Source organism: Dysidea avara, chromosome 11 (genome assembly GCF_963678975.1).
Source record: "Dysidea avara chromosome 11, odDysAvar1.4, whole genome shotgun sequence".
NCBI classification, from domain to species: Eukaryota; Metazoa; Porifera; class Demospongiae; order Dictyoceratida; family Dysideidae; genus Dysidea; species Dysidea avara.
The window spans coordinates 11,068,331-11,096,317 of record NC_089282.1 but is presented as its reverse complement, the minus strand read 5'-3'; the positions used below and the strand labels follow the sequence as shown (position 1 = coordinate 11,096,317).

The window sequence follows — 27,987 nt, the reverse complement described above, 5'->3', positions numbered from 1 at the left end:
CTCAGTAGCTACATGGCTACAGCCACTGTGCATGTGCATAGTTTTATTTGCGCATTATTTTGTCAAGAATTGTATAGTAAATATGAATTCTTTGAGCTTAGCTATGCAGACTAAATGTTATATCAGTTAAGCTAATAAGAAATAAAGTATATGAATTGTATGATTGTATGTACTTATAATTATGTGTTTGTCATTCTTCACTATAGCTATGTACACGTCATATTATAAAGGCACTGATTCTGTCTCAGAATGTTGACATTCTTCTTCTTCTTCTCGATCAGGTTGGACATGGTGGTACTTTGAATGTTTTACACGAAAGCCCAGTTTGCTGCAACGTTTTTTTACTACTACAATACAACAGTGAATACAACAGTAACATATTCCAACAATACACAACAGTACCGTAATGAAAAACAAACCAATCAGGAAAATTATATTGATAGTATAACTGATATCTTGAGAAGTTTCTATTACAAATAAACACTAACAGTTATCTTTGTCTCAGCTACAATATGATTTGTTACCTGTTTGAAGCTCACAGACTGACTGTGAACCTGTTTCAATCATCTTCGCAGCATTACCTTCAAACTCTAGCAAATAGTTACATCATAACTAAGGTTCTGTGTCCACACAATCTTAATTATCACACAACTGTGCATCTATTGCAGGGGTGTGCCAAGGGGGGTTTCAGGAAACTTCTACAGTATAGCAAGCAAAGCTCAGGCCAGTGTATTGCTGCTGATTTGTTGGCAAACACAAAATCAGCGCAAGCACATCAATCTACATTATTACAGTGGTGGGTCTGTGGGGCTGTGCCCCCCTCCCCAACCAACCTCCCAAACAACATTATGGTTATACAAGATCGAGATACTCTAATAGAGTGAAATACTCCAATAGAACAGTCACCACATGCAGCACTATTAAAAAGCCTCTACAGTGAAAACTTGCATCTGCAGCGCAATCCCATGGTAAACTTAGCCTATCAGGAATGAAATGTACATGGTCATCTGTATATCATTATGACATTTTACTTTAGGCTCATAACTGAACTATACAAGAGTACTCATGGATGTCACTGCTCTTGATCAATTTGTGTATACTGAGTAAAATATTATAATGTTAACTGGTATTCCATAGCTAATCTGTTAGCTGGCTAGCTGGGTATATTATACATGCATGAAACCGCATGTACTGATGAAGGCAACACAATGATAATTAATTTTGCTTTGTTCTTTTATGAAACAAGGTATGTATAGGTCAGTTCAGTAGCTAAAATTTGGCCAACTGTTTAATATGTTATGTAGCACTCAGACTACTGGCATTTGACAATCTGAAAAATTAAATCTTCATCAGCGTCTGGGGGCTGTGCTCCCACACTCTTGCATCTTCCAGTAGAAACCTCCCTAATTGAATAATTTTGGGCATGCCCTGTCGGTGTTGCATGTATTGTTGTGTTGGAACAGTATTTTGTGCCAAGCAAAAATGGTACACTACAATAATCACTAGGAACTGTACTAGTACATTGCACATTAATGCATTGCCTGGTTGGCTTTTAGCTACTATGCACATACACACATACATAGATGGCCATGCACTGCATAAAAATATGCATGACATACTACTACAAATAAAAATCTCAAACCTGCATCATATGTTCAGCATTTTCTCTCATTATGTACAGCTTAACTTCTTACACAAATTCTTACCACACTTGAGATAGACTAAGCTACTTTGCCTGCTTTAGCATGTTCCTTTACAGGCCTTGAATAACACATGGTAAGGCATCGCTTAGATTTAGAACAATGTAGTCTTCCTTCACCATCACTTGTACCAATCCATACGTAATTTGTGTTCATCTGTACCTCATCTTGATCTCTGCATAAAGTATGCAACTTCACAATGAAACCTCATTAATAGAATAATGCTCTAGGTATACGGTAGTTATTGACATGAGGCTGAAGGTTTTAATATAGCAAATTTAAATTGCTGATGCTGGTATGCCTTATACCACAGATATATGCTTATAAATTGTATTTGATGTTTGTGGTATTGCGTCAAAGGTGAGAACAAAACATCTTATTGAACTGTGTGGTAGCAAGGGATACTAAGAGATAGGGTATAGTTTATTGATAAAATATCAACTCTTGATCTTAGTTATTGCCGGGCAATAACTACGGTAACTACCATACAGTTCCAGTAAACTCTTTGAATTATAACTTCACTGGAATATGAATAAATGAACAGCACCAAATATTCATTTCAGTTTAAGATTCCACGCTGTAGCTGAAAAAGGTACATGTCCCAAGAAATTTTGCACCACTACAGTGGAGTTCCTCTTCTTATTCTAGGGAAGTTATTATGTGTAGCTAAAGTAATAAAATGGGACCATGCATGGACCTGCATGGAGGTTCATGGACTGTATAGATATACTCTCTACAGTGCTACAATTGTGTGTGAGTACATGAGTGTAATAATCATGCACTTACTGAACAGCTAAAACATGTTGATCATGTATAGCCAAGTTGTTGACAGGAAGAATCAACTTCATTTTTACCAAATGTCTCGTCACAGACAGGTGTCCATTTTTGTGCAAATGCACTATAGTAAGATACCTTTAGAATTTGAATGAGGTAGTAGACTTCTGCCTGTCCACAATTTAAGCTGTCCTTCATACATAGTTGTAACTACACACCGTAAGAAACACACTTGTGTATATGCACATAATTGCTACTTACCACAGGAACTAACTTTAATCACCATCATACTTTTACAACTTTCTGGATAATTATAAATAGAATAATTGCAATGAAAAATGTGAGTTGCATCATTTGGGCAATGATCGACATGAATTATTCTTGATAACAATATCCCATAATAGCTGTAAATAAATATATTATGTTCGTTTATAATAATTTATTGCGAACGACTCAGTGTAATGGCATAAACTTATATTAACTCTCTATACATACATGATAGGGGCTGAATTATCATGCGCACGTGTAATTTGAACTGCATATATATACCTGTCTGCATTAATTTGTAAAGCTGCTGCATAACCAAGCTGCTTACATACTGTATTGCCCACACTAGATGCAGTTTCATAATCGGTCCAACATATTGGCGGATTTGCTTTCTCTTTGGCAACATAAACTAACACTGTGAAGAAGGGTGTTGTGAATGAAACATCTCCATTGTCTGTAAGGGCAATGAATGTATGAATTATAAGTAGTAATATGACAGAGCTACGTATGCATGTACTTTCCCTATTAAGATCACAGAGTGACCTGGAACCAGCTGCCAACAATTCATTTGTACTTGCTGTTTCATCAAATCCTGTAGACAAACAAAAACAAATATGTGTACGGAAGTTTTCTAGTTGAAATGTGATTCATAATCAAGACACACGGTAGTGTGTCGTGCGGCCAAGAAATCCGGCGACCACACCATGAGTATCAAGACCTCGATCAAGACACACAGTAGTGTGTCGTGCAGCCAAGAAAGCCGGCGACGACACCGTGAGTATATTAACAGGAAGAATCAAGACACGGTAGTGTGTCGTGCGGCCAAGAAAGCTGGCGACCTGCACACCGTGAGCCGGTAACATATCAACAGGAAGAAAGAAAACAGCTTTTTCACGCGTGCATAGCTCCATGGCCCCTTCTCCAAAGCACACCATTTTTGCATTATAGCTGTCCCCCAGGTACATAGCAGGGGCGGATCCAGGAGCTGGCAAGGGGAGGGGCACAAACAGACTGAGTTGTAGCTAGGTGGTTGGGGAACTTCTCTTGTTAATTAGTTGCTGCATTTTTGAAGCAGCAAGTAATCACCACTTAATAGTGTTTTAATGTTGATTTTTGACACTTTGGCTTTTGCAGATGATTGTGAAATCTTAAAAGGCTATGAATCTCTTAAACTACAGCAACATGATAATTATTTTTAGAGGCGCTTAATACGCACGAAGGTGCTGGGGGCAATTTCAGTTAGTTTGACCATAGATAATAGACACCATGCAGGTGTGTCTGGTTTGACTTTGGTTTGCTTTGATTTCAGGTGAATTTATAAATGCTACTAAGATTTGCATATCGTTTTCATGAGTTAATTGATCTAGCCCTGACATAAAGTTTAGTATTTTAATCAGAAGTATGATTCCTCCAAAAGGTGAGGGGGGGATTTGACCCAAATGCCCCATCCTGGATCCGCCATTGATGTGAAACTTTCATATGATATCCAATTTCTGCTCTTATGGTGTTGTGTAGGAGCTGTGCAGCCAAGGTAGGTAAGTTATGTTTTCTAACAACTTTTCTGCCTATAACTAGCACTGATAACAATACACATGCAGTTAAACAGTTAAATATATGTACTAGTGTGGCACTTATTAGCTGTGCAAATATGTATTACCTCATTTTGCAGATGATCTTGTGTGTTTATTTCATTACCCAAAGTAGCTAAGCAAGCTAATTGTCAGCACATATATGATATACTTTAAACAAGTTGCAAAGTAATCTATATTGAACACGAAAAATAATAGTTTCGTTCTTTAGTCCACTGAGCAGCAAGTTACATGTGTAACTATGCTGAAATATAGTGCAATAAAGTCCTGCACGTAGAGCAGGTACCGGTGCTAGTCATTACTATAATTGCACAATGATTATAGCTTGTCACCATGCAGTGGTGCATGCAGGCATGAATCACAAGTACATATATGTGTAACCAATATAAAACAACTATACCTGATAATGAATAGTGGTGAAATAGAAACTTATACATCTGGATTGTTTCAGTGCAACACTGAGCATATATATATAATGATATATGATATTCATAGCATGACACAATATATAGAAAGTATATTTAATACAAATATATTTAATTGAAGATATATATGCCTATACAATTATTCACTACATGTGCATACATATTTAATCAATTTATTAGGTGCTTGAAACTAGTTCATTAAAGAGCAGTGATTCAGAAGGCAGATAAGATTCCTCTTCTTGTTCAATTCTCGCATCTTCTTTAGCAGATCTTAAAGAGGAGTGGATTTTGTCATGCTGCTTTTTGGCAGTGAAGTAACAGCAAGATATTATCCCAATGGCAAAACAGGAGAGTACAGAAATAATCAAGGCAAGTAGAAGAATCATTGACACAAGGCTAATGTTGTCAGAATAAAGTTCTAAAAGTAAAAATTCCAATATAATACCTACATTACATGTAGTTATGTGCCTTCATTTATTTCACAGAGTGATTTTGAGTCAGTTTCAACTAAATCACTGGTATTTAATTCCTTGTCAATTTCTATAATTTAAATAGCTGTTAAAGCATCACATATGGCCACAAATTTATTGTCTATAACATATAACCACACTTGAGGTAGACTAAACCTCTCTGGCTGTTTTGACATGTCCGCTTCTTTTCAGGCCTTGAATAGCACATGGTGAGACAAGGCTGAGACTCAGGACAACTTAGTCTTCCTTCACCATCACTTGTACCAATCCACACCAAAGTTCTACTAATCAATATCTTATCTACAGATGAAAGGCATTGTATCTTGTAATAAAATATGACACAACCAAAATATAGTAAGTGGACATAATAAACTGCACTTTAACAAAATTTCAAGCGGATTACATACCAGCTGCATATATAGATGTAACTGTTTCAGCTGTGATTTTTATCTAGTGCTAACAAAATTTGCTATATATGTACCTTTTCACATGCTGTGCTAAAATATGAAGATCTAGTTGTCAACAAGAAGAATCAGCTTCATTTTTGCCAACTGTCTCATTACAGACAGGTGTCCATTCATTGTGTAAATGCACTAGTAAGATTCCTTCATAATTTATAAGGAATGGATCATTTCCTGTTAATAGCTTAAGCTGGCCTTCATAGTCATTTCTAACTAAACAATGCTTCATATACAAAATTGTAGCTCACCACAGCCAACTGTAACAACTTGATTGCTCTCACAAGTTTTTTCATCACTAACAGAATAACTACAGTAGATGTTAGGTACATGATTAGTGCAGTTTCGTATGTGCACAACTTCATAATCATCTGACTCATCAAAAAAACTGAAATTTATAATATGGTATGATATTGTGTTTAAAGGACAATAAATGAACAACTTACTGCAGTTGGATAGCATTCAGTGACCCCTCCTGCAAACCCCAATTGAATGCATGATGCAATACACACACTATCTGGTGTAGTTTCTTCCCAGCATATAGGCAAAATATATCCTTCTTCGTCAACATACACATGCAGTGACCACAGAAATGTCAAAATCCTCAATGGCTGTGACTATAAACAAAGCATGACTAGCTACCATCTAAGATTATGCCCCTATAACCTAGATGATTGTTGCAGACATGAACATACATACACTTACCTAACACAAACTTGCTACATGTCAGTAAAACATAGGCAATAGTTACTACACCATTCATTATTGTTCAATTAGTATACAGTGAATGATATAGTATCTATTTATATAGTTTCATAGCATATATACACAATGGGTATTGAATACATTCAGTTTTAAAGTCACCCTTATAAAGGTCTGATATACATGCCAAGAGGTGTAGTACTGTCCCTCTAACACAAATTTCAATGACTGCATATAATTTTATATACATACATACAACAAATTATCACCAATCAATTCACACATTAATGTATGTAGCTATGTAAGTTTGTGTATAAAATAATTACACATCAATGTATAGAATTAAATTAGTGTATACAGTGAATGCTTCAAGGAAGTGACATTGGAGGATGGTACGTGTTGACATATTGAAGCTTCTCTTCATGTTCATCTGTGTCATATTCCTCATTCTGTACATATTTGGTCAAAGAGACAGCATCAGGTTTAGTTGGGCGGGACTTGTCCCATGGTTTTTTAGCTTTAACACAGAAGTAACAGCCACCAACAATACCAATAGTACAAATGAATATAAAGGCTAGAAGACCAATTGCAATTCCTGTGATGTAGCCTTTTGAAGGTCCTCCTATATTGTTAATTTATGACCTTATAAGCTGTCTGTTATTTGTGTTGCATACCTCTAAATCTACAGCTTGATATTGTACCACCTTTCATTAACTGAACATTGTCTGTTTTCTCATCAAAATCTATATGTAATAGTGATGTAGTCTCTCATACATGCATGTATAACATGACAGAACACAATTAACTACTGACCACATTTAAGGTAGACCGTTTCATTACTCTCACATGTCCTTCCCCTATCAGGCCTTTTATAACACATGGTAAGACACTGTACAGAGCGTGAGCAGTCAAGTTGTCCTTCAGTGTGATTTGTACCAATCCACATAATATTTTGATCATCACTAATGACACATTTGACATCAAGATTTGTACAGATAATACCACCGTTACCTGGAGTAAGACTGTTGATCTACAGTACCATAATAATAAGTTGATCTTGTGTAGCCAAGTTGTCGGCAGGAAGAGTTTGCCTCATGATCACCAAATGTGTCAATACAAACTGGTGTCCATGTGTTTTTCAGGTACACCAGTAAGTGGCCATCAGAATTTGATGACATTGTGCTATCCAAAGGATCTTTATATAGTCTAAGCTGTCCTTCATAAATGTAGTCTTCTTCAACTAAGCCAGTAGAGAATACGCAGGCATGTAGAGTAAGGATTGTAAAAGCTACTCACCACACTCAGCTAATACAACTTTTCTGCTTGTGCAATTGGTAAAATGAATAATGGAATGATCACACCGAAATATGTGAGGCACGCCGCTTGCACAACTCTTGATGTAAATAACATTCTTTGATAATGGCAGCAAACTTCTACACAGAAATTTATGTAACTAACAATAGTGCTATGCTATAAAACTTCGCCATTATGGTAGGCAAACCTCAGCAATAATCCATGCAGGTATTTACAGTAAAATTCATGAGTAACAACAACTGTCTTCCCAGGTCACAGTGGTCTTTCAATAAAGGTGAAGAAGCCACTACATAGTGGTTTTTATGCATTGCTCCCATTATAAGACTAGTACATATGTACAATTACTGAAACGTAAGAAGTGATAATAGCACATATATTCAGTATTAGTCATTATATGAAACTTTGGATAGGAATGTATGTATCTAGCTGACATTAATTGTGTTTCAAGGTAGATTTGAAATAACAAATTAAGAAAAATTTCATGAATTGTGAATGAACATTGCGTAAATATGAACATCTGAGTATTACAACTGATAAGCTATTAAATATCAGCTAACTGAACAATCACACAGCAAGGTCTCTTATAAGTACATTACTATGATAGTTACAGTTGTACTTAGCATGAATTTGTAAATACCATCATCATTACGATATATGGTAGCCAACCAACATATATCGTTGGTGGTGAAAAGAGTACAGGGCCTAATTTTATTGGCTAATACTTTTGTAGCAAAAGATTGATATACTGAGCAGTTAACCACTCTAATAAAACAGTCACATCTTTTATAATAAATGTGTGTAGTTACATAACTTGACCTATAACACCAGAGAAAAAAAGCTATCTCAGAATAGCTTGAAATTTTTTCCTGAAGTTGTATAATCCCCAGAATGACATCCATATATGCTTTACAGAGAGCCCACAATCCCAAACCATTTGGCTAACTCCATATGCCATCCCTACCAGCAACATTCAGGTAGCCATTTCTTGCATATGACAAATAAATGTGTTGTTTTGGTAGTCTCTTAACTGGAAAGTGTAAACTACAGTGTTCTCTACTCAGCACTTATAAACATATAGATCAGCATCAGGGGTGGTTTAGGGGGATTTCTGGGGTTTCCACAAACTCCCTTTGAAAATAGCGCGCGCCCCTATGATTCATGTGGGTGATAAAAAAATCACCAAGAGTTATACATGCTGTATTATATTAAGACTTTTTCTACTGGAAAAACTTCATACTTTTGCCTTTGAGATTAAGGCGTTCGACAGCATATAGGGACTTTTTTCTGGTCTTCGACTTACAGCTAGGCTGAAGTTGCAATCCCAGAGTGGAAGCCCCCTCTGAAAATTTCTAAATCCACCCCTGAGCATGAAACATGCAAAGACATGTTTTGTATATATACAACATAATGTTTTAAAAATTGGCATAAAATTTCAAGTAATGGTTAAAATGTTCACAGTTAGTCATGATTTGACAAAAGTATATTGCTACCCCTGTCAGAATGCTGAAGCCTGTCTTAGCACTATATAATCTGTCTTAGCACAATATAGTCCATTGGCCATATATAGCCCAATGAACAAGATGTATATAGCTGTTAGTTATTATGGCCAATTATGATTAAACACAAACCCCTTGTCTTGCAGTATTGAGCTGGATAATTATACAGCGTATGTATATGCATTATAACTATATAGTTGCCATAAGAATCATATATAGCTAATTTGTAAACATGATGATTTCCATTCCACAGGCCACTTGCCTAAACATTGTGAGCTTGCCATAAGTTATGACACACTTAACCCAAGAAATTAGGATGACATAATGCATGCATGACAAAAATGCATATTGCACTCTTTTTTTATAATATACGTACAAATTTTCGAGGGATGTAGGTTTTGTGATTGCTTGGCTGTCCACGAAATTTTCATCCTCAAAAAATAAATTATCAGGATTGGTTAACCTGAGTGATTAAGTGATCCTTGAAAATAAAACAGCAAATATCCCAATATTTGCTTTGAAAATCACGTGTCTTTTAAAAATTATACATATAGCTGCTGTATTGATGTTTAGGATGCTCAGGTGAATATGAATAAACAATAGTTAACTATAGTGACAGCTGTGCATAGGCTGTCCTTATAATTATAACACAACTGAAAGCAAATTATCTAGACCTCTATAATAATATATCATGCACATTTGCTGCAATCACCTGATTGAGAAAGATTTACTGGCTCTAGCAAACCCCAGCTGTCTACATACAGTATTTACTATACTGGTTGTTGTATTATTCTCCCAACAGATGGGTAGGTATTTGTTCTCCTTTTCAACAAATACTTTGATAAAGTTATCCAGCACAACATCTCCATTAGCTGTAGACCTAACTGAAAACAACAAGAAGAAAACAGTAGAATCATGAGTATCAGTATCTACATGACATAATCAGTTAGCCAGCAGCTAGCAATGGTAATAATCACAGTAAGGTACAATTTACACCCCATGAGTTGTAGCTATAAGCTAGCTAGTACACAATTAGCTGATTGATATGTATACATGATTATTATTTAGTATGTGAGAGCAGCTAAACACAACTTATACCTAAAATAAATCTACACGTTACTAGCAGGATACAAGTTAATATCAAACTATTCATCACGAATTGACTATACTGAATATACGGATGTGCAACGGAGTATTTTAATTAATGCTTATTATATACTCTAATAGAACGCTCAACACTCTAATAGAGCAGTCACGAAATCACTAAGGACTACAGCCTTTAGAAAACCTACTTCCAATAATTGATCCCTACCCTTATCAGTCCCCATCTTCTCTTGTTAACAGTTCCTCCTATTAACACAAGATTGTGACTTTGCTATATAGTCATGACCTCTAGGAATTTATTGAGCTAGCCGTGCACACAGAGACTAAATCGTACTCTGATTTTTAATGATCTAGTTTATAACTAGCTGTTTTATAACTAAATATATAGTTATGTAGAAATTAATTTTGCAACTTGTAACTTTATGTAAGGAACAGGAGCATAACTAGATGCATTTATGTTTGTAATGAGTGATGATGATAATAACAACAGTAATATCAATTACACAAACTGCCATTACTAACTGCTAAATGTAACTTCAAGCTTTACATTCAGCAAGCAAGCATATTTCTACTACCATTACTGAATGTCATGTATTATATACTTGCAGTTTATTGTTGTACACATGATGTCCACTGTATAAAAATTATAGCTGCATAGCTAGCAGTAAATAGCTACACAGAGGAAAATATGAAATAGCAGTAGAAAGCCACACAGGGGGGAAATTGGAAGCTAATGGAACATTGCAGAAAGATATTATTAACTAAACACTAATTTAGTTTCCTTCCCCTTTCAACCTGTGGAGAAAATACTGTATCACTGCAGTAAAGGACAACACACACACACACACACACACACACACACACACACACACACACACACACACACACACACACACACACACACACACACACACACACACACAGACCTCCAAATGCAAACTCTATTGTTGTTGACTGTATAATAGTGTGTATGTCTTACTTAATTTGAAAATGGAATAGAAACCAATTTCCATTGTGTGCATCAATGATAATTGCAACTATACTACGACCATGTTTATAGTGTTTTGAATAACATGATAGCAGTTTGCTTTAGCTCTCCATTCATTAGCTGAACTATACATAAATTTTACACACATAGAGCTATAAACATATTGAGAACATTCAACACGTATTTTTTTAATGGAATAAATAATTCTTAAAAGATTTCTATTATAATATTTCATTAAAGTACTTAAGTACATGCCTAACTGGAAGCCATACTTCAATCTTGGAGCTGTATGGTAGTTATTACCCAGGCAACAGTCCAGTAAGGTTGTAAATACCAAATGTGCAATGTTGGCAACCGACATACTGTCAGTGTAAGGGATTTATGCAAGCTGAATATGAAACCATATACATCAAAGTTCCCACAGTATTTTACTTGGACATAACACAGTAGTCATAGATACTAACAGTCGTATATACTCGAAAGTACTGACAGTCTTTACTTGGATATATATAAGCCAGTTATATCACAGCAGTCATAGTTATTAACACTCATCCTCAACCTTGCCGGGGTAGAAATGCTTTAACGCAAATTATTGTAGTAGTCATGATGACTTAGCTACTTGTATTTGTGTTAAGTATAATTACATAGGAGTATGATAATAAGTCATAAATCAAGTTTGAAGCTTGTATACTGAGTTAGAACCATGATTGCATGCATGCAGAAAGGGATGTCTATATATTTGTATTGTCTTAATGTAAGCTAATTAGGTACATCCTGTCCATGTGTAGCATGTTAGTGTAGCTACTGCATAATAATGAATTCTCTGTGTTGCTATAACAATGTTTAATCCTTCCTTGTTGATGGTAGTGGTACCATTGGTGTCTCCGCACTATAATAAGATTGTTAAATAGTGCATATTTCATACACTAGTTATTACACATACAGTGGTATTCAAAGCATACATCAGGAATTCTGAGGATTTGGGGTAGCATGCTCTCAGGAAACTTCAGTGCAACTGTTCTATTAGAGTGTTTTATACAAATTATAAACAATATTATGTATAGAGTGTAATGAGAAGTTATGAAAATATTGTGCCTAAATGCACACCAGTATAATAGCCACATTTCAATTAGTTTAGTAAAATTAACGAGTATACTATATACTCCAATAGAAGACAGCAAATATTCATTCATTTTTGTGCTTGGATTAATCATCTGGTTGACTGAGATACTATGAGAAAACAACCCATGCCCTTTTAAACTGTTTTCTCAGGGTTCTGAGCTCAACATGAATCATGGACAGTGGTATTGTCAATTTTAAGGATTACCAAAACAATGAAAAATTAATCCTTGTTTCTCGTCACCTTATTCATAATCAAGTACTGAGGACAGGTGGTTATTATTACTAAAATATTATGAAACTTAGTTTTAAAACCACCTGCCCTCAGTACTTGATTATTATGGTGATGGGAAACAAGGAATAATTTTGTTGGCCTTACTGACTCACACAGCACTATAATATATTACATGTAGCTACTACAATCATGTTACATGAGGGAAAATTTGTGTGTGTATAATGATGTATAATTATAATGCGTCAGACATTTGAATGAAAAGATTTTGAAACTTTCAACGAGTCAAGTAGTACTCAAAATGAGCTAAATTACAAGAACTTAAATTTCTAAATCTTAATTACAATAATGCATGTGGTAGAGTAAAGTGGTATGCAGGCAGGTGACAGGAAAAAGGAATTAGTATAAAATTGACCTAATTAAATGCACAGCAACAGTGAAATGGAAAATGTTCCCACCTGCTAAGTTTCTGCAATGGAAGAAAGTCAATTTTTTTTTGAAAAAATGGTCATCCCCAGAAACAATTACTAGGTTTCTTAAAAGTTCCTTTATCATCTGCTAGAACTGTAACAACTGATACTAGTTAAATGACAACACTAGCTACCTGTACACTGAAGTGATTACCCAGCTAAACAAGTTATCGGCTTTTGCTCTAGCTCCATCTTAGCTAAAATGGAAGCTTATGGAACATTGCAGAAAGATATATTATTGTCTTTTAGCTTGTTAATTGTCCATTAACTTGCACCAATCAAGAATTTGTAACCTTTAATTTGTAAAGAAGTTAACCCTACAATGAAATGGCAGGAAGCAAGAGACCTAAGTGTGAGTATTTGTATATGTTATAGGATGGATGGCTGTGGTATTCGGGATTAATAGTGCAAGCATTGTAAACAGGAAGGAGTCACATAGTGCGAGGCGAAGCCTAGCACTATTTCCTTCCTGTTTACAATGTGAGAACTATTAATCCTGAATACCATAGCCATCTGTCATATTGCAAATTAATCTGACAATCATAGCAACTGTTACTAGGCAACAGAAATTCAAAAAATAACAACCGCAAAAGACCAATCACACTTAGCAACTGTTGCTATGGTCTCTAAGTGACGTTTACCTTAGCAACCATATTGTTGCTATGCCATGGGACATCTATCGCTATGGTAACACTAGTTGACATTTACTTCTAATAGAAACACACCACACTATTTTAGCCAATCAAACTAGTATTACAGGTTTTCGTTAAGAGACTTTGACAAACAAGTGTAATACTAATTCTATTGGCTAATCGCTTGACGTATTTCAAAATAATACATCAAGGTGCTATTGAGAGTATTATACTGTAACACATTCACTTGTTGGATTAATAATATTATGTTGATCTGGGTTCATGTCAAGCCAATTGCAATGGATCATCGTACATGTTTATTGTGACTCTGCACAGCAAAGAACAACTGTAATATATTTTGTCATCATTGTAATTGTAAGGTGCTCCTTGCAAGATAATGAATCACATTGTAAACAGCAATTTGAGTCATGGTAGCTATTTCTTCATAAAATATACTATAAAATGTCTGGTAATCACATCATACCATGTGTGGGTGAGCTAATGAAACCATTTGGCTACTAAAACTTTAACCATAATGTTGTCTTAAGGTTGCCATATAGGGAAATGTGTACTTTAATGAAGAACCAGGTACATAGGTTCTATAGTTTTAGCATATCTGACTATCATACACCTTGTCATTTTTTATCAAGAGTTGCATGTTATCTTGTATGCAAAATGGCTTCAGGTGGGTGCAGTGTGTAGCTACAACATGCAAGAATTACGTGTAATTACTTTCCAGGAATATTATGTATTAATAATTTTGGAAGTAAATTACACCCAGTCTCATATACCATTAAATTAATTACACCTACACATGCATCTGGTTGGCTTTAAATCGATGCGCTGAAGCCACTTCAAAGTCATTCTAGATTGTGATACCCGTAAACAAGTAAATAGTTGTGGTGTTCAACCAGTGAAATAAACAACAGTGAAAGGGGAAGAAGTGACAACAGTGAAAGTGATATACCTTAATACATCCAAATGTAATATATATACACATTTCCATAAAATATTGTGATACATATATAGTGCTGTTGTGTGTCAGATCACATGTGTCATGTATACAGTAGCTAATAAGTTACACAACAGTGAAAGGGGAAGAAGTGATGAGTTGCCACCTGCTAGGGTTCAGTTTCTGCTGTGGAAGAGAAACGAACAGTCAATCCATATATTAAACTACAAAACTTATCACTCACTGGGTTCCTTAATAGTTTCTCCATCACCAGCTAGAACTATTAAGATTAATAGCAGATAAATTGATGGTAAAATGTGACCTAATTTGTCGATATATGCACATTTATCAAAATTCGTTTTATTGTTTTTTTTTGTTGTCTACAGGGACAGAGGAATGGATTGGCTAAGTTTCGGCTTCATAAAATAAGCAGTGTGGGAAATACAGCAGTACACACCCGGACGAGCGAATAAATCAATATGTACAGAAGACATTGAGAAAATAATTTACATGTGCTTAAATAAACCACCATAACTTACTGATACAACGGCATACGGAGTTGAATCATTGCTCAATTGTATTCGCCATGAATTTATGCATCCACCAAGGTATAGTTTTACCAAAGATATTCCTCTGTGATCTGGAAGGAAGGCGAATTCATTGAAGAAAAATCGTCGTAGATTCTTTCGTCACCGCAACATAAACAAACGTCTGTAGCTCAGAAACTCACCTGTGTATGAAGATAAAAAGGATTTTGGAACTCCCTATGGATAGGGGAACACGATGATGATCTGGATTTATCCACTGGAGTGTCAATTCACCAACCAGCAAGGCGATAAAAACTTGCATTTTTTTTCCTGAAGCTTGCATTTTTGAATGTGTTTTATTACTATTGTGCATATATTAACGGTTTTCTAAAATTAGGTCACAAATGATGTTGGTGTTATACCTGTATCAGTAGACATTGAAGCAATTACCCCAGCTAAACCAGTTGTTGTCTTTTGTTCTTGTTCCATCTTAGCTTCTAACGTCACCTATGGGATGTTGACAAGTGTTGTGTAGTACAAATATCTCAGTTATAGAATAAGTGAGTATAGTTTAAGACATAGCATTCCCCATGGTGCAATTACCTAACAAATCCTGGTTGCAAAAGGTTAGAAACAGTACACTTAAACAAGCGACTGCTCAATTACAGTGTTCTATTGACAATTGTACTTCACCCAGGTCTGATATAATAAAGCATATGCTTAACAATAAACACCTTAGTTACTGATATATTAAACAACTTACAGCCTAAAATACAAGTGAAGTATACCTGATCAAGATTGGTATTGGTAACAGTCACTGGTGCCACATTCTCTTTATCAACAGTCGGACTAGTCTACACAAAATAACCTTTACAATCCATCACAACCAATAGTACAATACATTACCTTATCAGTTTGTGTGGAATTGTCTGGATCACTGGAGTTAACCAATTCATTATTATTACCTGTAGAACTGGTTTGATCAGTATCACTATTTGTAGGATTTGGTGCTGCTGTGTCAGTGTTAGACAAATTTGTATCTTCCTCTGTATTTGTCTTTGTCACTTCTTTATCTTGTGGTTCCTCTACCACAGCCTTACCACCATCATTATCACTATTGTAATGTAGTGAAATACACTGATATCAACCTCCCTCCTCACATGCCCATTAACCCACACTACAATACTGATATACAGGTATGCTACTACTTTAGTATTTTTAGAAAAAAAAAGTTGGGAAACAAGAGAGGTCACCTATACCTGCAGATATACTAATGAATATTTAATCCCTAATTCAGTCTCTATACCCATGACTGAATTAGGGATTAAATGTTCACTAGTATATCTACAGGTGTAGGCGACCTCCCTTGTTTCCCAACTTTTTTCTATGATCCCTAAAAATTAATTTTTCCTTATACTTGTTTGTTTGTTCACTTTTTTTGTAACATTATGACTGGTAAACCCGCGCATACTGCATCAACAGAAAGGATGGCACCAGGGCAAAAGTTTTTGTCTGAATGTGTCTCCTGGTTATTGATTACTGACTTGAAAGTGGAGTGTTTATTACGCTTCACTTTCAGCTATTCCAGCCCGTTATACAGTGCTACAAATAAAGTACAGTAAGAGAAGCGCCTCTGTAATCAATCCAGTTACCACGAATAATAGACTATTTGCGTGCCCCACCTATCCCACCCACCTATCCCACCCACCTATCCCAGTTACTGACTCACAAGTAGAGTGGTTAATACGCTTCGCTTTCACCTATTTTCAGCCCATTACACAGTGTTACGAATGAAGAACAGTATTAGAAGCGCCTCTGCAATCAATCCAGTCACCATGAAAATACAGACAATTCCCATTTATAAATGTAGGGAAGCCATGTATCGTGCTACCACGAATTGACACTTTGGGCTATCAGCAAAAACAAATGGGACACAAAGGAGGACAAAGGTAAGTCCATGATGCACGTATTGTATGTACTCCAGTATGCCAAAAGGCACATCTCCGAATGAAGCGATGTCGAACAGTGAAAAATCAAGCTCGTACCCTTAGCGTTATTGAGTTACACTTCCTGAAGGCATCAGACAGTTAGTCAGTAAAAAATTCCACTGAATAATTTTTTTTAAAATTTCATAACAATCTTATGGAGGTGTTTAGGATCGTACTGAAGGCACTGTTGGGCTTGGTTATACCTAACCAATACTGCCAAAGCACCATGAAGGTATTGTGAAGCTGGTTTTTTGGTGATATTTTTGGCCAGAAAAACCCAAATTTCCATGATCCCTACTATACAGTACTACGTACTATACTGTATGATAAATTTACTGCACAACAACTTAAGAATTTTATAGGGATCACAGAAATAAGAATGTCTCTGCAGTCACTATGGAAAATATACCTGTTATAAACACACAGTGAAACCATTATGTGCTACCATAAATTGAGTAATTGACACGTTACACTGTCAACAAAAAGAAACGGAAGGACATATTTGGTCAAAAGGTACCAGTTGGCTTGAAGTCGAATGTGAAAAAATCAAGCTCATAGCCTTAACCATTGAGTTGAATCTGAAAGCTGATATCAGTTAGTTAAGCTGATATCAGATAGTTAGTCAGTAGAAAATTCCGAAAAAAATTAAAATTTTTGTAGTAACTTATTGGAAGTGGAAGAATTTTAGATCACACGTTTGATTGTACATGATCAACACTACCAAGACACCATGAAGCTCCTACCATTTCTTTCTACACTAGTGTAAATCAGTTGATTCAGTAGTGTGTCATATTTTTTGTTTCGCACCTCGTACATTAGGGTGGAAAGTCTATGATGCATGCATTGTGACCGCTGTAGACAAATGGCACATCTTGATACTAAGCAACCTCAAACAGTGAAGAAATTACAGGCTTGGCTGAAGATAGTTAGTCAATAGAAAAATAAATCCGACAGATGTTGCAAACAGGTAGCTGCAAACTTTTATGATCCTCACTATACAGTACAGCCGTACTATCATTATAAATACCTTGCATTTAATGGCTGAGACTCGTTCGCAGATGATTCCACCTAGAAGAATAGAGTATGTCAAAACAATGTGAGTGTCTAAATTTACATACTTCTGTTACTACAGATTGTTCCCTATACAAAAAACAGAAGATAATAATGATTCTCATTGTAGAGGGACTTACTCTGCTGTGGGGAATTCACATTGGTTAGCCATATCATCATCTCTGTCCTGTCAACATTGATAGCAGTATATGCTTTAGTCATTAAGAAGACAGCGGCTATACCTTTCCCAGTTGTTCTTCTTCAAAATGTAGTTGTTTCATAGCAGTGGATGCCAGACTCTGCAATACTGCAGCACTACAAGATTTCTCTGGAGACTTTGCCTCAATAACTTGTGCTAGTGGCTACAAAGAAAGCAAACACACAAGATGTTGCATGTCTATATATTTGTTTAACATTTCAAATAACACAGTGCACCAAGACCTTTAGCTTTACCAAAATAAATTTTATGACTTACCAATCCTAGCATGTCGGCATCAGGATGACTAACAAAAGAGTAACAATCATTAGTACACTGACATATAATCAGAGTGTAGTATACTTTGCTACATCTTCCATCAGTTTCAAGAAGGCCATTTCGTTGAACAACACTTCACTGACATCTATCAACAATTCTTCCCCACAGTCCTTCAGCCTGCCAGCAATAAAAATGTATTAACAAAATCAGTACAATATACAACTCATACAATTTTCCATTATATTTAGCTAGTGTCTTTGTCAGTGTCTCACTGAGTTGTGTAGTAAATATTTGAACATATTCAATCTAGGATAAATAAAGACAAATAAGGAAATATATATATTGCATATTCTTTTACCTGCTGGTCTTCCTCCTTTAGTGCTAAATTCATAATAAATTGCTGAACACTGGCCAGAAATTCAGTGGAACAAGGAGACTGCAAGTGGTCTTTTAACAAAGGTATTACTTCCTACAATATCAGGAATACAATCTCACAATACACTACACTTTACAAATCACTTACTATCATAATATTCTTGATCTGTTGATCTAGTGCTTGTGTGCTGATATTTTCTGTACTCTGTACAAGTTGAGACGAAGTAATATGAGGAGAGAGAATGATTACTCACAAAAGCATCAGATTTAGATGAATCACTGTTGTCATCAGTGTTACCAGCCTGATCTTTATCTCTACTTTGAGACTTGCTCTATACACAAAACACACACATGGCACCATGCAGCATTAGCACTAGTATTGTGGACCGGACCCAAGCATGCGCAACCCAGTCCTTGTTTATTTGCAAGAAAAATGACTGTCCAATTAGAATATTTCAGAGGTGTTTGTGTGTATATATCTGTATCTAATAGTCTAATAGTTGTGAAGTCATGATACAATACAGCTAATAAAAAATCTAAGTGCATGGGCAGTTGATACTTTGGTACTGCAATATTTTGTTATGTCAATATGTATCACATCACTACTGCAGTATTTTACCATACACTAGTATGCTCTCTTAGCAAAAAGATACATTGTTACACTGTTACTTACAATATCTAGATGTATGACAGTATCTCCCAAGTTATCAGACGCAAATGGTTCTAATGGAGGTGTTGATAGTGTAGTGGCACTTTCTGCTGGCTCACTGTAGTCATGTGTACTATGGCTGGCCTGTGGCAGTTTCCCTTTACTCAATTCATCATCAGATGTCACCAGGCTGTCGCTAGGTGTCTGGTCAGTGCCTGACTCCACCCAATGATGATACTAAAAAAGGAAGGGACATGAACATGTAGTTTGCAGTTGTATAGTTGCAAAAAAATAATGTTTCTATAATGCGTACCAGATTGGTCGATTCCTCTGCAAGACTTTCTTCTGTGAGGAAACGAGTGACAAGATCTTGTATGCTGTACAATGCCCTCTGCCGTAAATAATCAGTTTTGAGTAATTGTAACTCTCTGAACAGCTCGATCTATACCAGAAACACAAACATGAAATTGTGAAGTGAATTTATGAGATGTTCTACCAGATAATGAGGTCTGCTTTCATTGTTGGAAATCAGTGTAGCCACTTCAGAGTAAATTGAGTCCCTCAGTGCCTCAAACAGACTAAACTCCTCTGCCAAGTCTTCACCACTAAACAACAACAACTTAAAATCAACAACTACTTATATTGGATCAGAAACAACTTACGTTGCAGCAGCTGCAGCATGATTCTTAACAGTTCCAACTGTGTCAACACTAAAACATAATGATGGATACTTCTACTGACAATGACAAATGGTTAACATACTGAGCGTACTGATTAGCTACATCATCAGGAAGGCTACAAGGCATGGATGATTCTGAATCAGCTTCCTCCAAGTTGGTCTGACCACTTGAAACATGTGCAGCTGACAACCCAGCCAAGGCCGTGCTGGTAGTGGTAGTATAACTGGCCCCCTTGTTCATACGTGTCATATTTGCCACAGTGGGTACCCCAAATGATACTGATACAGAGGTTGGCTGGCTACTGGTAAATGGCTGGAATAGGTTAGCACTACTGGTTGGCATAAAATGAAGTGCTGACTCCAATGTGCTACTACCTACAAAAATCATATAAAATGTAGAATTATTATTCAGCATGTCACATGTCAGTACCTTGATCGTGGTTCCCACTGGGATCTTGTTGTTGTAGAAGAGTGGAAGCACTTCTAGCACTAGGTGTGGAGGGGGCCACAGCTTGTGCTGATGCTGCTGTAACTCCAGATGGACTTTGAGGAGGGAACACCGTAGCTGGTTGAGAAGTGTGGGGCGGCTGAACATCAAACTGTGGCCCCATACCAGATCCATAAGGTGGTGTGCGACCAAAATGAAACACTGGACTACCCCTAAAAGGTGGTGGAATCTCAAACGGTCTCATCGGAGATGTATAAGATCTCAGAGGACTCCATGGGTAGGAATGTTGTGGGGTCACACCTGCTACCCGAGCTAGGAAAGGAGAGCTGTAGGGACCAAATCGAGCATCATATGGTGGAAATGGCGACATGTTAGCATTCTGAAGTGGAGCTGGTGGAGGTGGGAAATTCAATGGATGGCTGGGCATATTAAATGAACCATTGTTGCTCTGACCAACAGCAAAACTTGGTGGATACTGAGGAGGATTGGCATACAGAGAAGATGCACTTCCTTCAGCAAAAGGATAACCAGGTGCCATATTGACATCCTGTCCACTGGTAGTATATTGAGCACTTTGGTTAGAGTCTAGTGGTTGTTCTGTAGCTCCTTGATCACTTTGCTGTTGTTGCTGATGTTGTTGAGACAAAGATTGTTGAGTCTTTTGATAGACATCATAAAGATGTGAATGATACTGCATCAGCTGTTGTTGGTAGCTATCGTAATACTGCATCAGTCCGAGTGGGTGAGCAGGTGTCTGGGTGTTTAGTCGGTAAGTGAGAACATCCACCAACTGCAGCTGACTGCGGATCAGATCATTACACATGTTAGTACTGGCTGCTAACTGCTGCTGTAGTTCCATCTCATGCTAAGAATAACATTAATATACCACATATAGTAAACCAATACAATACATGCTTACTCCAGAATGTCTGTATTTGCGACGGGGAGACACTGGACGTGCCCACTCTGGGTTAGCATATTTACTAACAGGATCAGGTTCTTGAGGAACTAGGTTTTAAGGATAGTTTATATAGAAGTGCCACTATAGAGTAAAACCATACCAGTAACTTTGGTGGCTCGTGGTTGATTGTCAAGTTTGACTTTCTTGTCGGCATTGCGCATCATGCCTGAATCAGGTGTAAGAATGCGTCTCCTAGGTGTGTGTCTGTCCACACGGAACGGCACATCATCCACTGTGTATGTTCCATGGTCAGACTCTTCCAAAGCTGCCGAGTCACCTAATGAAAAGAAAAGAATGTACATTAGTAAAACAAATAATATGAGTTATGGAACATGCCGGTATGTTGCAAGGTTGTGTCTCCTTCGTAATCTTCATCATATTGTTCTTCGCCACTTTGATCTCCAGTGGTGTCCACACTCTGAACAGTACTACCGCCCCATGTAGCCATTGTCATATCTCCACTGTTAAATAAATTTATAAATCTATTTGGTCCATAGTCTTAAGTACATACCCTCCTTCCACAGTTGATACACCACGCATGCTGCTCCTACAGATATAATATGTCCATTATACATCAAACATACATACCCACAAACACACTTACGCAACAGAGTAGGTGTCATGCTCTGAACCAGCAGTTGCCTTTAGTGAAAGAAAAGCAGTATATTGTATACGCACATACGTACGTACACACACACAACCAGTGTTAACTTACCGAAGTCTGTAACTGATGGAGCAGTTGTGTTTTCTTTACCAGGTCATCATAAAGTTGCTTTTGTCTCAATAACTCAACAGATAATTGACTGTCATAAGGATTAACCCTTTGTGGTGCTACTGTTGCAGCTGCTGAGGCTGTAGCAGTTGGATGGCTACGGGAAGACTTCTTACGAGAGGTAGTAGCACCAGCTGTAGCAGTAGGTCCACCCTCCTGCAGTTACCAAATAGAACTACAATGACAAATTACAACTTTAAGCATACAACATCTTTTAACTTATTTCCCAACTAAATTAATGCATCATTTCTTTAGCACATAAAATGGTCACAAGCTTAACACTACTACACTAGTATATCAATGGGTGTATATTCCATTAGAGTAGAATCTAAACTTCATTAAAGTGTGCCAATGCAATGTTTATGACACAAAGCTCTATGAATTCCACACTTATATAGCCTGTATAAGAATACACAATAGAGTAGGCACCAGTGCTATTATCTTCGAGTGAAAGGTTACTGGTTATCCAAGCTGGCACATTATTTCAATAATAGGCGTGAGCATTCATACATTTAACTCTCTCATCATTTTCTGTGTTCTCAGTAGTGCCTCTCTCTGCTGTAGTAACTCGTTCACCTCCAACCTCTGCTTCGATAACTTCTCCTGATAATCAGCCACCATGCTCTTTTCAAGCTCCTCATCCTTCAATAAGTAAGTGTGGCACTCAATTTACATACGAAGCATCCAGACCATTAACTACCTTAATATGTATGTAAGTATAACTCCACCCCCCCCCCCCCAGCTTAGTAAGTGTTGAATGTATATACATATATGTTCAGACAATCTGCATTAGTCTTTATACATGCTACATATTACTTCTATTTACCTCAACTTGATTATCATCATTTTCATCTTCAACTTCAGCAGACATTACCTACGTAGTAACAAAAAATTTAACATTCCAGTTGTCTTCATTATCTAAATGTAATCTCACATCTTGGTATGAAGAGATGGCACCTTGAAGTCTCTTCAATTGCTCCCTGGCCTCTTCTAGTTTTCTGTGAATGCATAGTATTTATGACATTTTACAAACATTCTCAACCGATACTAACAATACTACTGCATAAACTCCATCCCCAAACATATACAATTGAACCACTATACAACTGATCAATCAGGTATTACATTTCACAAATAAAGAATACACAATGTCCAGACATTTCATTTTTAAGTCTTAAATGCACAAAACTTACTTCATCTTTTCCTCTAGGGCTTTTTCCCTAGGAGCAGTGTCCACCATCTCACTAGGACCATAATCCTGCTGTACTGCTTCAGGTGCCTCATATTCCTCTTCCTCCTCCTCCTCTGCCTCAGCTTGTTGTAACTGTTGGTCACTTCTCCTTCTGATTTGTAACTGTCTGGAATGGAATAAACAATTTAAAAATTAAATAGCTCCTATTCAATAGTAAAATGGTATACAGTTTTTAGATTAAGAAGTGTGTGTGTGTGTGTTGACCCCTGGGCAGTGCTTGTTTTTTACAGTAAGTACTGGCTAAAGCCGACATCGAGTTTTGTTTTGTGCACTGAGTTCAGGACATCATCTGATGATGTCACTTGGTTCATATCAATCTCGTACCCCTGCTAAGGTTTTGCAAGCCTTTCAGGGGGACCATCTCAAGTCTACACTTAGAGCAAAAACAGCTGTTTTTACAGCTAGCACCTGGAATGTTTGCTCAGTGGTATGTGTTATTGGTCCCATTGAGATTGCTGCCCAAAGTCCTGGTGGGCAGAGAGGAGAGGATTGAAAGATCGACTTAATAGTCCATGAGCTGGCTAGATATAATGTTTCAGTAGGGCACTGCAAGAGACAAAGTAGTTTGGAACTGAGGTAATCCCAGTCTGATGCAGTGTAGTGTCCAGCTTGCCAACGTTGGTTCAAGAACACTAGGGCCCTTACCATACACCAGAGAGCGAAACACCAGGTGTGATATCGTTTTTGCTCCTTCAATTGGAGGGAGATGTGACCTGTATGGGTAGTCTACAACAGTGTGTGTGTGTGTGTGTGTGTGTGTGTGTGTGTGTGTGTGTGTGTGTGTGTGTGTGTGTGTGTGTGTGTGTGTGTGTGTGTGTGTGTGTGTGTGTCTGCGTGCATGTCAAAGCCTATCTATGGTCATGCTCATGAATGCTACGCTATTCAAACAGTACTGCAAACCTTATAGTATGCAGTGCACATCACATGTATATTGTATGCACACACACACACACACACACACACACACACACACACACACACACACACACACACACACACACACACACACACACACACACACACACACACACACACACACACACACAGCCACACCTTATTCTTTCTCTTAGTACAGGATCATCAATACTAGACAGCCAATCATCGCTAGGTACTGCTGTTACTGGAGGTGGTAACATTGCAGCCGCTGCTTCAGACTCTACACCACAATAACACATCATGTACACAGCTGAATAATTGCACACATACATAAGCATTTACCTGCTGATTGTAATGTACGCAGTTGTGTCAGCAGTTGATCAATCCTGCCCTTTCTGGTCTCCAAATCATCCAGTTTAGCCATCAATGCAGCCTTCTCTGCTTCTTCATCAACAAGTTCAGAAAGCTATACACACAATATGCAATAGAGTTATCACAACCATAACTTAAACTAACCGACTGTGGCCCAGTGTTCTCATCCATAGACATCCCAGCCATACCTGTCTCCAGTTCAACAATTTGAGGCTATAACACAGAATGTAATATTAATTAGAAAATGTAGCTTCTGTACACCTCTTCATTTTCTGAATTGCTAGAAGTATGATCATAGTCCACTAATGGACGTGGCTCAAGTCTTTCGGTTTGTGCATGCATCTGTAGCACATTATTATGTCACAGCATCAGTAACAAACACATATTTCTGACCTCCTTTCTTGCTGAAGCAAGTGTGACTTCTGCTTCTCGCTTTAATGCAAGTAAGTTAGCTTGCCTGGCTTCCAATTGCCGTAGCTGTTCAAGTCAATCATTATAGAATATGAACTTGTTTCTTAAATATAATACAAGTCTAGCTCACCTCATTCTGTTGATGAAGTAGTCTTGATAACAAAGCATGTTGCTCCTTCAACACAGTTAGTTCTTCTTCTTGAGTTAAATCCGTTTCACTAGCAGCAGCCTTTGAAGTTATAGTTAATACAAATCCGAACATCAAAATTAGGGCATACCCTGCTCTTGTCCAATTCTGACTGCAAGCTAAGGCTGTCGTTGTTAGCTGCAGTATTACGGGCAACTGGTAAGGCGGGTGCTGAAGCTGACAACATTGGTTGATGGTCATCTACGTCACTGCTGGATTGCAATGAACTAGCTAATGTGTCACGTGTTGTGTTCAGTTCTGTGGTAGTGTCTTCATCACCAGTTTCTCCGTTACCTTGCTGTTCAAAATTCTAGGACAGTAACAATAATATAATTAAGACACTGTGCAAAAATGTACTACACAGTTAAAAAAATTGTACCCTCACTCTGCATGCACGTGTGTGTGTGTGTGCGTGCGTATGTCTCCATCCACAACACATATATACCATTATTCTCTGTAGCAATGTCAGGTAACCAAGCTCTTGTTCTTTAAAGTGCTTGATAAGAGTAGACAGCTTCAGCATCTGAGCTTGGTCTGATGGCTAGTGTATATATAAGTACATAATAAATATTGTTTATAGTAGACCATACTCACTTCTAATGACTGCTGTGCCTGAAATGCCTCATACAAGCTATTGGCCTCTTCCATGTAATGCTATAAATGTAATAATCTTACTCAATGCCTACTACTACACACAGAAAGCATACATACAGTGACAAGAAAGATTGCAATAAAAGCCCACTTTTATGGTATTAGGAGTCTTACGGCATTTATAGGTTCCTGACGGTATGACAGCAACAACTTCACAGTTCAGATGTTCTGGGCAATATAAGCCAGTGATAATAGTGTATGCATTTTTAAATACTACATAGACATCCACAGCCAGTGGGCCTTTGTATATCTACCAAATTTGACCTTTACTTCTGGTCCCCAATTTCAGCTCTACATCAAACAGGTTTCACTGTATCTCATAAATGGGAATAACAGAGCACTACATAATAAAGTAAACAAGTGCGTTAGCAGGTATTTGTGGCTGAGGCATGTTCAGCTTCCAAGTTGTTTTTCAACTGCCAAGATGATTGCAACACTACCAACATTGCATCTCTATGATTGCACATGCCATCTGAGATACAATTGTTACAGAAGGTAGATAATAGTAAGCAACAAATACATGTACACACATACACAGGCTTTAACCATAACTAGAGTGCTCACTGCATAACAATTTCCACTGGCAGATAAATTTAACAGCATAATCAGTGTAGCATTTTACTGTCATAAAGCACCCAACAATATAATAGACATAGGACAATAATACAAACCACCACACAACAGTATACAAACAGGTTAACTAACCCGGACTTGATCCAGGCGAGATAAGACATGACTTACAGATGCCTAGATTTTAAATGTCACTCACCAGCAAATAAATTGTGTTAACTCACAGAAGTATCAATTTCTCCTTCAGACATATCACCATTCTCATTCCTATCAGGTTTCTTCACTACCACAGGGCTATCATCATATAATTGGGGCTGTGGGGATAATGGCGGTGTACTACTGGGTGATTTCTGTGACTGTCAGAAATGGAAGTGACATAAAACGATCTAGGAAAAGCCTGCACTCACTGCATCATCAGCAAAGTCCATCTTTTGTTTCAGTTTTTCCAGTGATGCTCTTTCCTCTGGTGTAGCAGTTGGTGGTAGATGTGTACGTGACATTGATGCTGGAGTGTGTGACTTTCTCTCCTTCTTTGATTCAGCCTGGAACAACACATGCAATACTGGAACTCCAAACAGCATGAATTTACTGTATCGGTTGTGGCTTCATTTTCTACTACTTCGGTAGTCAGTGGTGGAGATTCCCCGGCATCCTCCGTTGCGTTTTCAGTTGGTGACTGCGACATTTAGCTGTAATTCCAAATAATGCGCATCACAAAATGCGAGTCTGGTAACACCTACACGCGTTCCAGTTTTTACCAACGAATATCGTGAATGTTTTTGTATATCCTATGTAATGTGTGCAGAACAACAAACACGTACTGTTTTTGAAACATCCAAACTTTTTTAAAAGCGCGAAAATAAACAAGTGTCGCGCTAGCTGTTTTTAGACGAAACAAAATATTTCTATTTATTCTCCGCCTCAATGTACATTGGCGAAAGGTTGACAGAAACCCACACGGACACTTCTGGTAGACAAGCAGCTGCTGGCTAATTTCCCGCCCGAGTTGGAACGTTGCGCGGATGATCACGTGCAAATATATCACGTGTCCT

The 27,987-nt window shown here is 37.3% G+C and overlaps 2 protein-coding genes and 2 long non-coding RNA genes across 11 annotated transcripts; 1 reads left to right on the top strand and 3 right to left on the bottom strand.

Moving 5' to 3' along the window:
- Positions 1-39: 39 nt before the first annotated feature.
- On the bottom strand, positions 40-3,735 carry LOC136238736 (uncharacterized). Of its 3 annotated transcripts, XR_010693189.1 has the most exons (6): positions 3,024-3,735; positions 2,736-2,878; positions 2,487-2,684; positions 1,643-1,875; positions 525-590; positions 40-467 (listed from the first exon to the last, which is right to left on the bottom strand). It is a non-coding gene; the product is annotated as an uncharacterized lncRNA (long non-coding RNA). The 3 variants fall into 3 exon arrangements; XR_010693188.1 differs by having other exon boundaries at positions 525-1,875; positions 2,749-2,878; positions 3,024-3,733; XR_010693187.1 differs by having other exon boundaries at positions 41-467; positions 525-1,875; positions 3,024-3,732.
- LOC136238737 (uncharacterized) lies at positions 3,038-5,746 on the top strand. Of its 2 annotated transcripts, none has more exons than XR_010693191.1 (4): positions 3,038-4,050; positions 4,159-4,272; positions 4,936-5,124; positions 5,418-5,746. It is a non-coding gene; the product is annotated as an uncharacterized lncRNA (long non-coding RNA). The 2 variants fall into 2 exon arrangements; XR_010693190.1 differs by having other exon boundaries at positions 4,109-4,272.
- LOC136238735 (CD5 antigen-like) lies at positions 4,865-10,359 on the bottom strand. Of its 3 annotated transcripts, XM_066029308.1 has the most exons (9): positions 10,294-10,359; positions 9,908-10,079; positions 7,682-7,818; positions 7,397-7,625; positions 7,199-7,347; positions 7,060-7,128; positions 5,707-7,007; positions 5,205-5,525; positions 4,866-5,151 (listed from the first exon to the last, which is right to left on the bottom strand). In XM_066029308.1, the coding sequence occupies exons 1-7, from the start codon at positions 10,346-10,348 to the stop codon at positions 6,754-6,756; spliced, it is 1,065 nt and encodes a 354-aa protein (XP_065885380.1). In that variant the 5' UTR covers positions 10,349-10,359; the 3' UTR covers positions 4,866-5,151; positions 5,205-5,525; positions 5,707-6,753. The 3 variants fall into 3 exon arrangements, with proteins under 3 accessions (XP_065885381.1, XP_065885380.1, XP_065885379.1); XM_066029309.1 differs by having other exon boundaries at positions 4,865-5,525; positions 7,682-7,815; XM_066029307.1 differs by having other exon boundaries at positions 4,866-5,525.
- Positions 10,360-14,693: 4,334 nt separating this feature from the next.
- On the bottom strand, positions 14,694-27,969 carry LOC136238365 (pericentriolar material 1 protein-like). 3 transcript variants are annotated; one of them, XM_066028801.1, is made up of 45 exons: positions 27,757-27,969; positions 27,525-27,624; positions 27,343-27,477; positions 27,160-27,291; positions 27,071-27,112; positions 26,309-26,368; positions 26,160-26,255; positions 25,806-26,024; positions 25,658-25,756; positions 25,510-25,593; positions 25,378-25,458; positions 25,261-25,329; positions 25,087-25,210; positions 24,922-25,024; positions 23,810-23,974; positions 23,551-23,614; positions 23,443-23,490; positions 23,127-23,258; positions 22,560-22,772; positions 22,449-22,486; positions 22,356-22,391; positions 22,181-22,305; positions 21,945-22,121; positions 21,803-21,891; positions 20,866-21,748; positions 20,519-20,810; positions 20,419-20,466; positions 20,253-20,361; positions 20,070-20,198; positions 19,781-19,993; positions 19,362-19,439; positions 19,256-19,312; positions 19,091-19,201; positions 18,962-19,038; positions 18,817-18,909; positions 18,733-18,760; positions 18,500-18,619; positions 18,398-18,444; positions 18,326-18,347; positions 18,235-18,275; positions 16,126-16,333; positions 16,008-16,073; positions 15,642-15,726; positions 14,937-14,972; positions 14,694-14,875 (listed from the first exon to the last, which is right to left on the bottom strand). In XM_066028801.1, the coding sequence occupies exons 2-45, from the start codon at positions 27,618-27,620 to the stop codon at positions 14,862-14,864; spliced, it is 5,184 nt and encodes a 1,727-aa protein (XP_065884873.1). In that variant the 5' UTR covers positions 27,621-27,624; positions 27,757-27,969; the 3' UTR covers positions 14,694-14,861. The 3 variants fall into 3 exon arrangements, with proteins under 3 accessions (XP_065884873.1, XP_065884872.1, XP_065884874.1); XM_066028800.1 differs by having other exon boundaries at positions 14,694-14,878; positions 27,757-27,968; XM_066028802.1 differs by having other exon boundaries at positions 14,694-14,878; positions 27,160-27,285; positions 27,757-27,968.
- Positions 27,970-27,987: the final 18 nt, after the last annotated feature.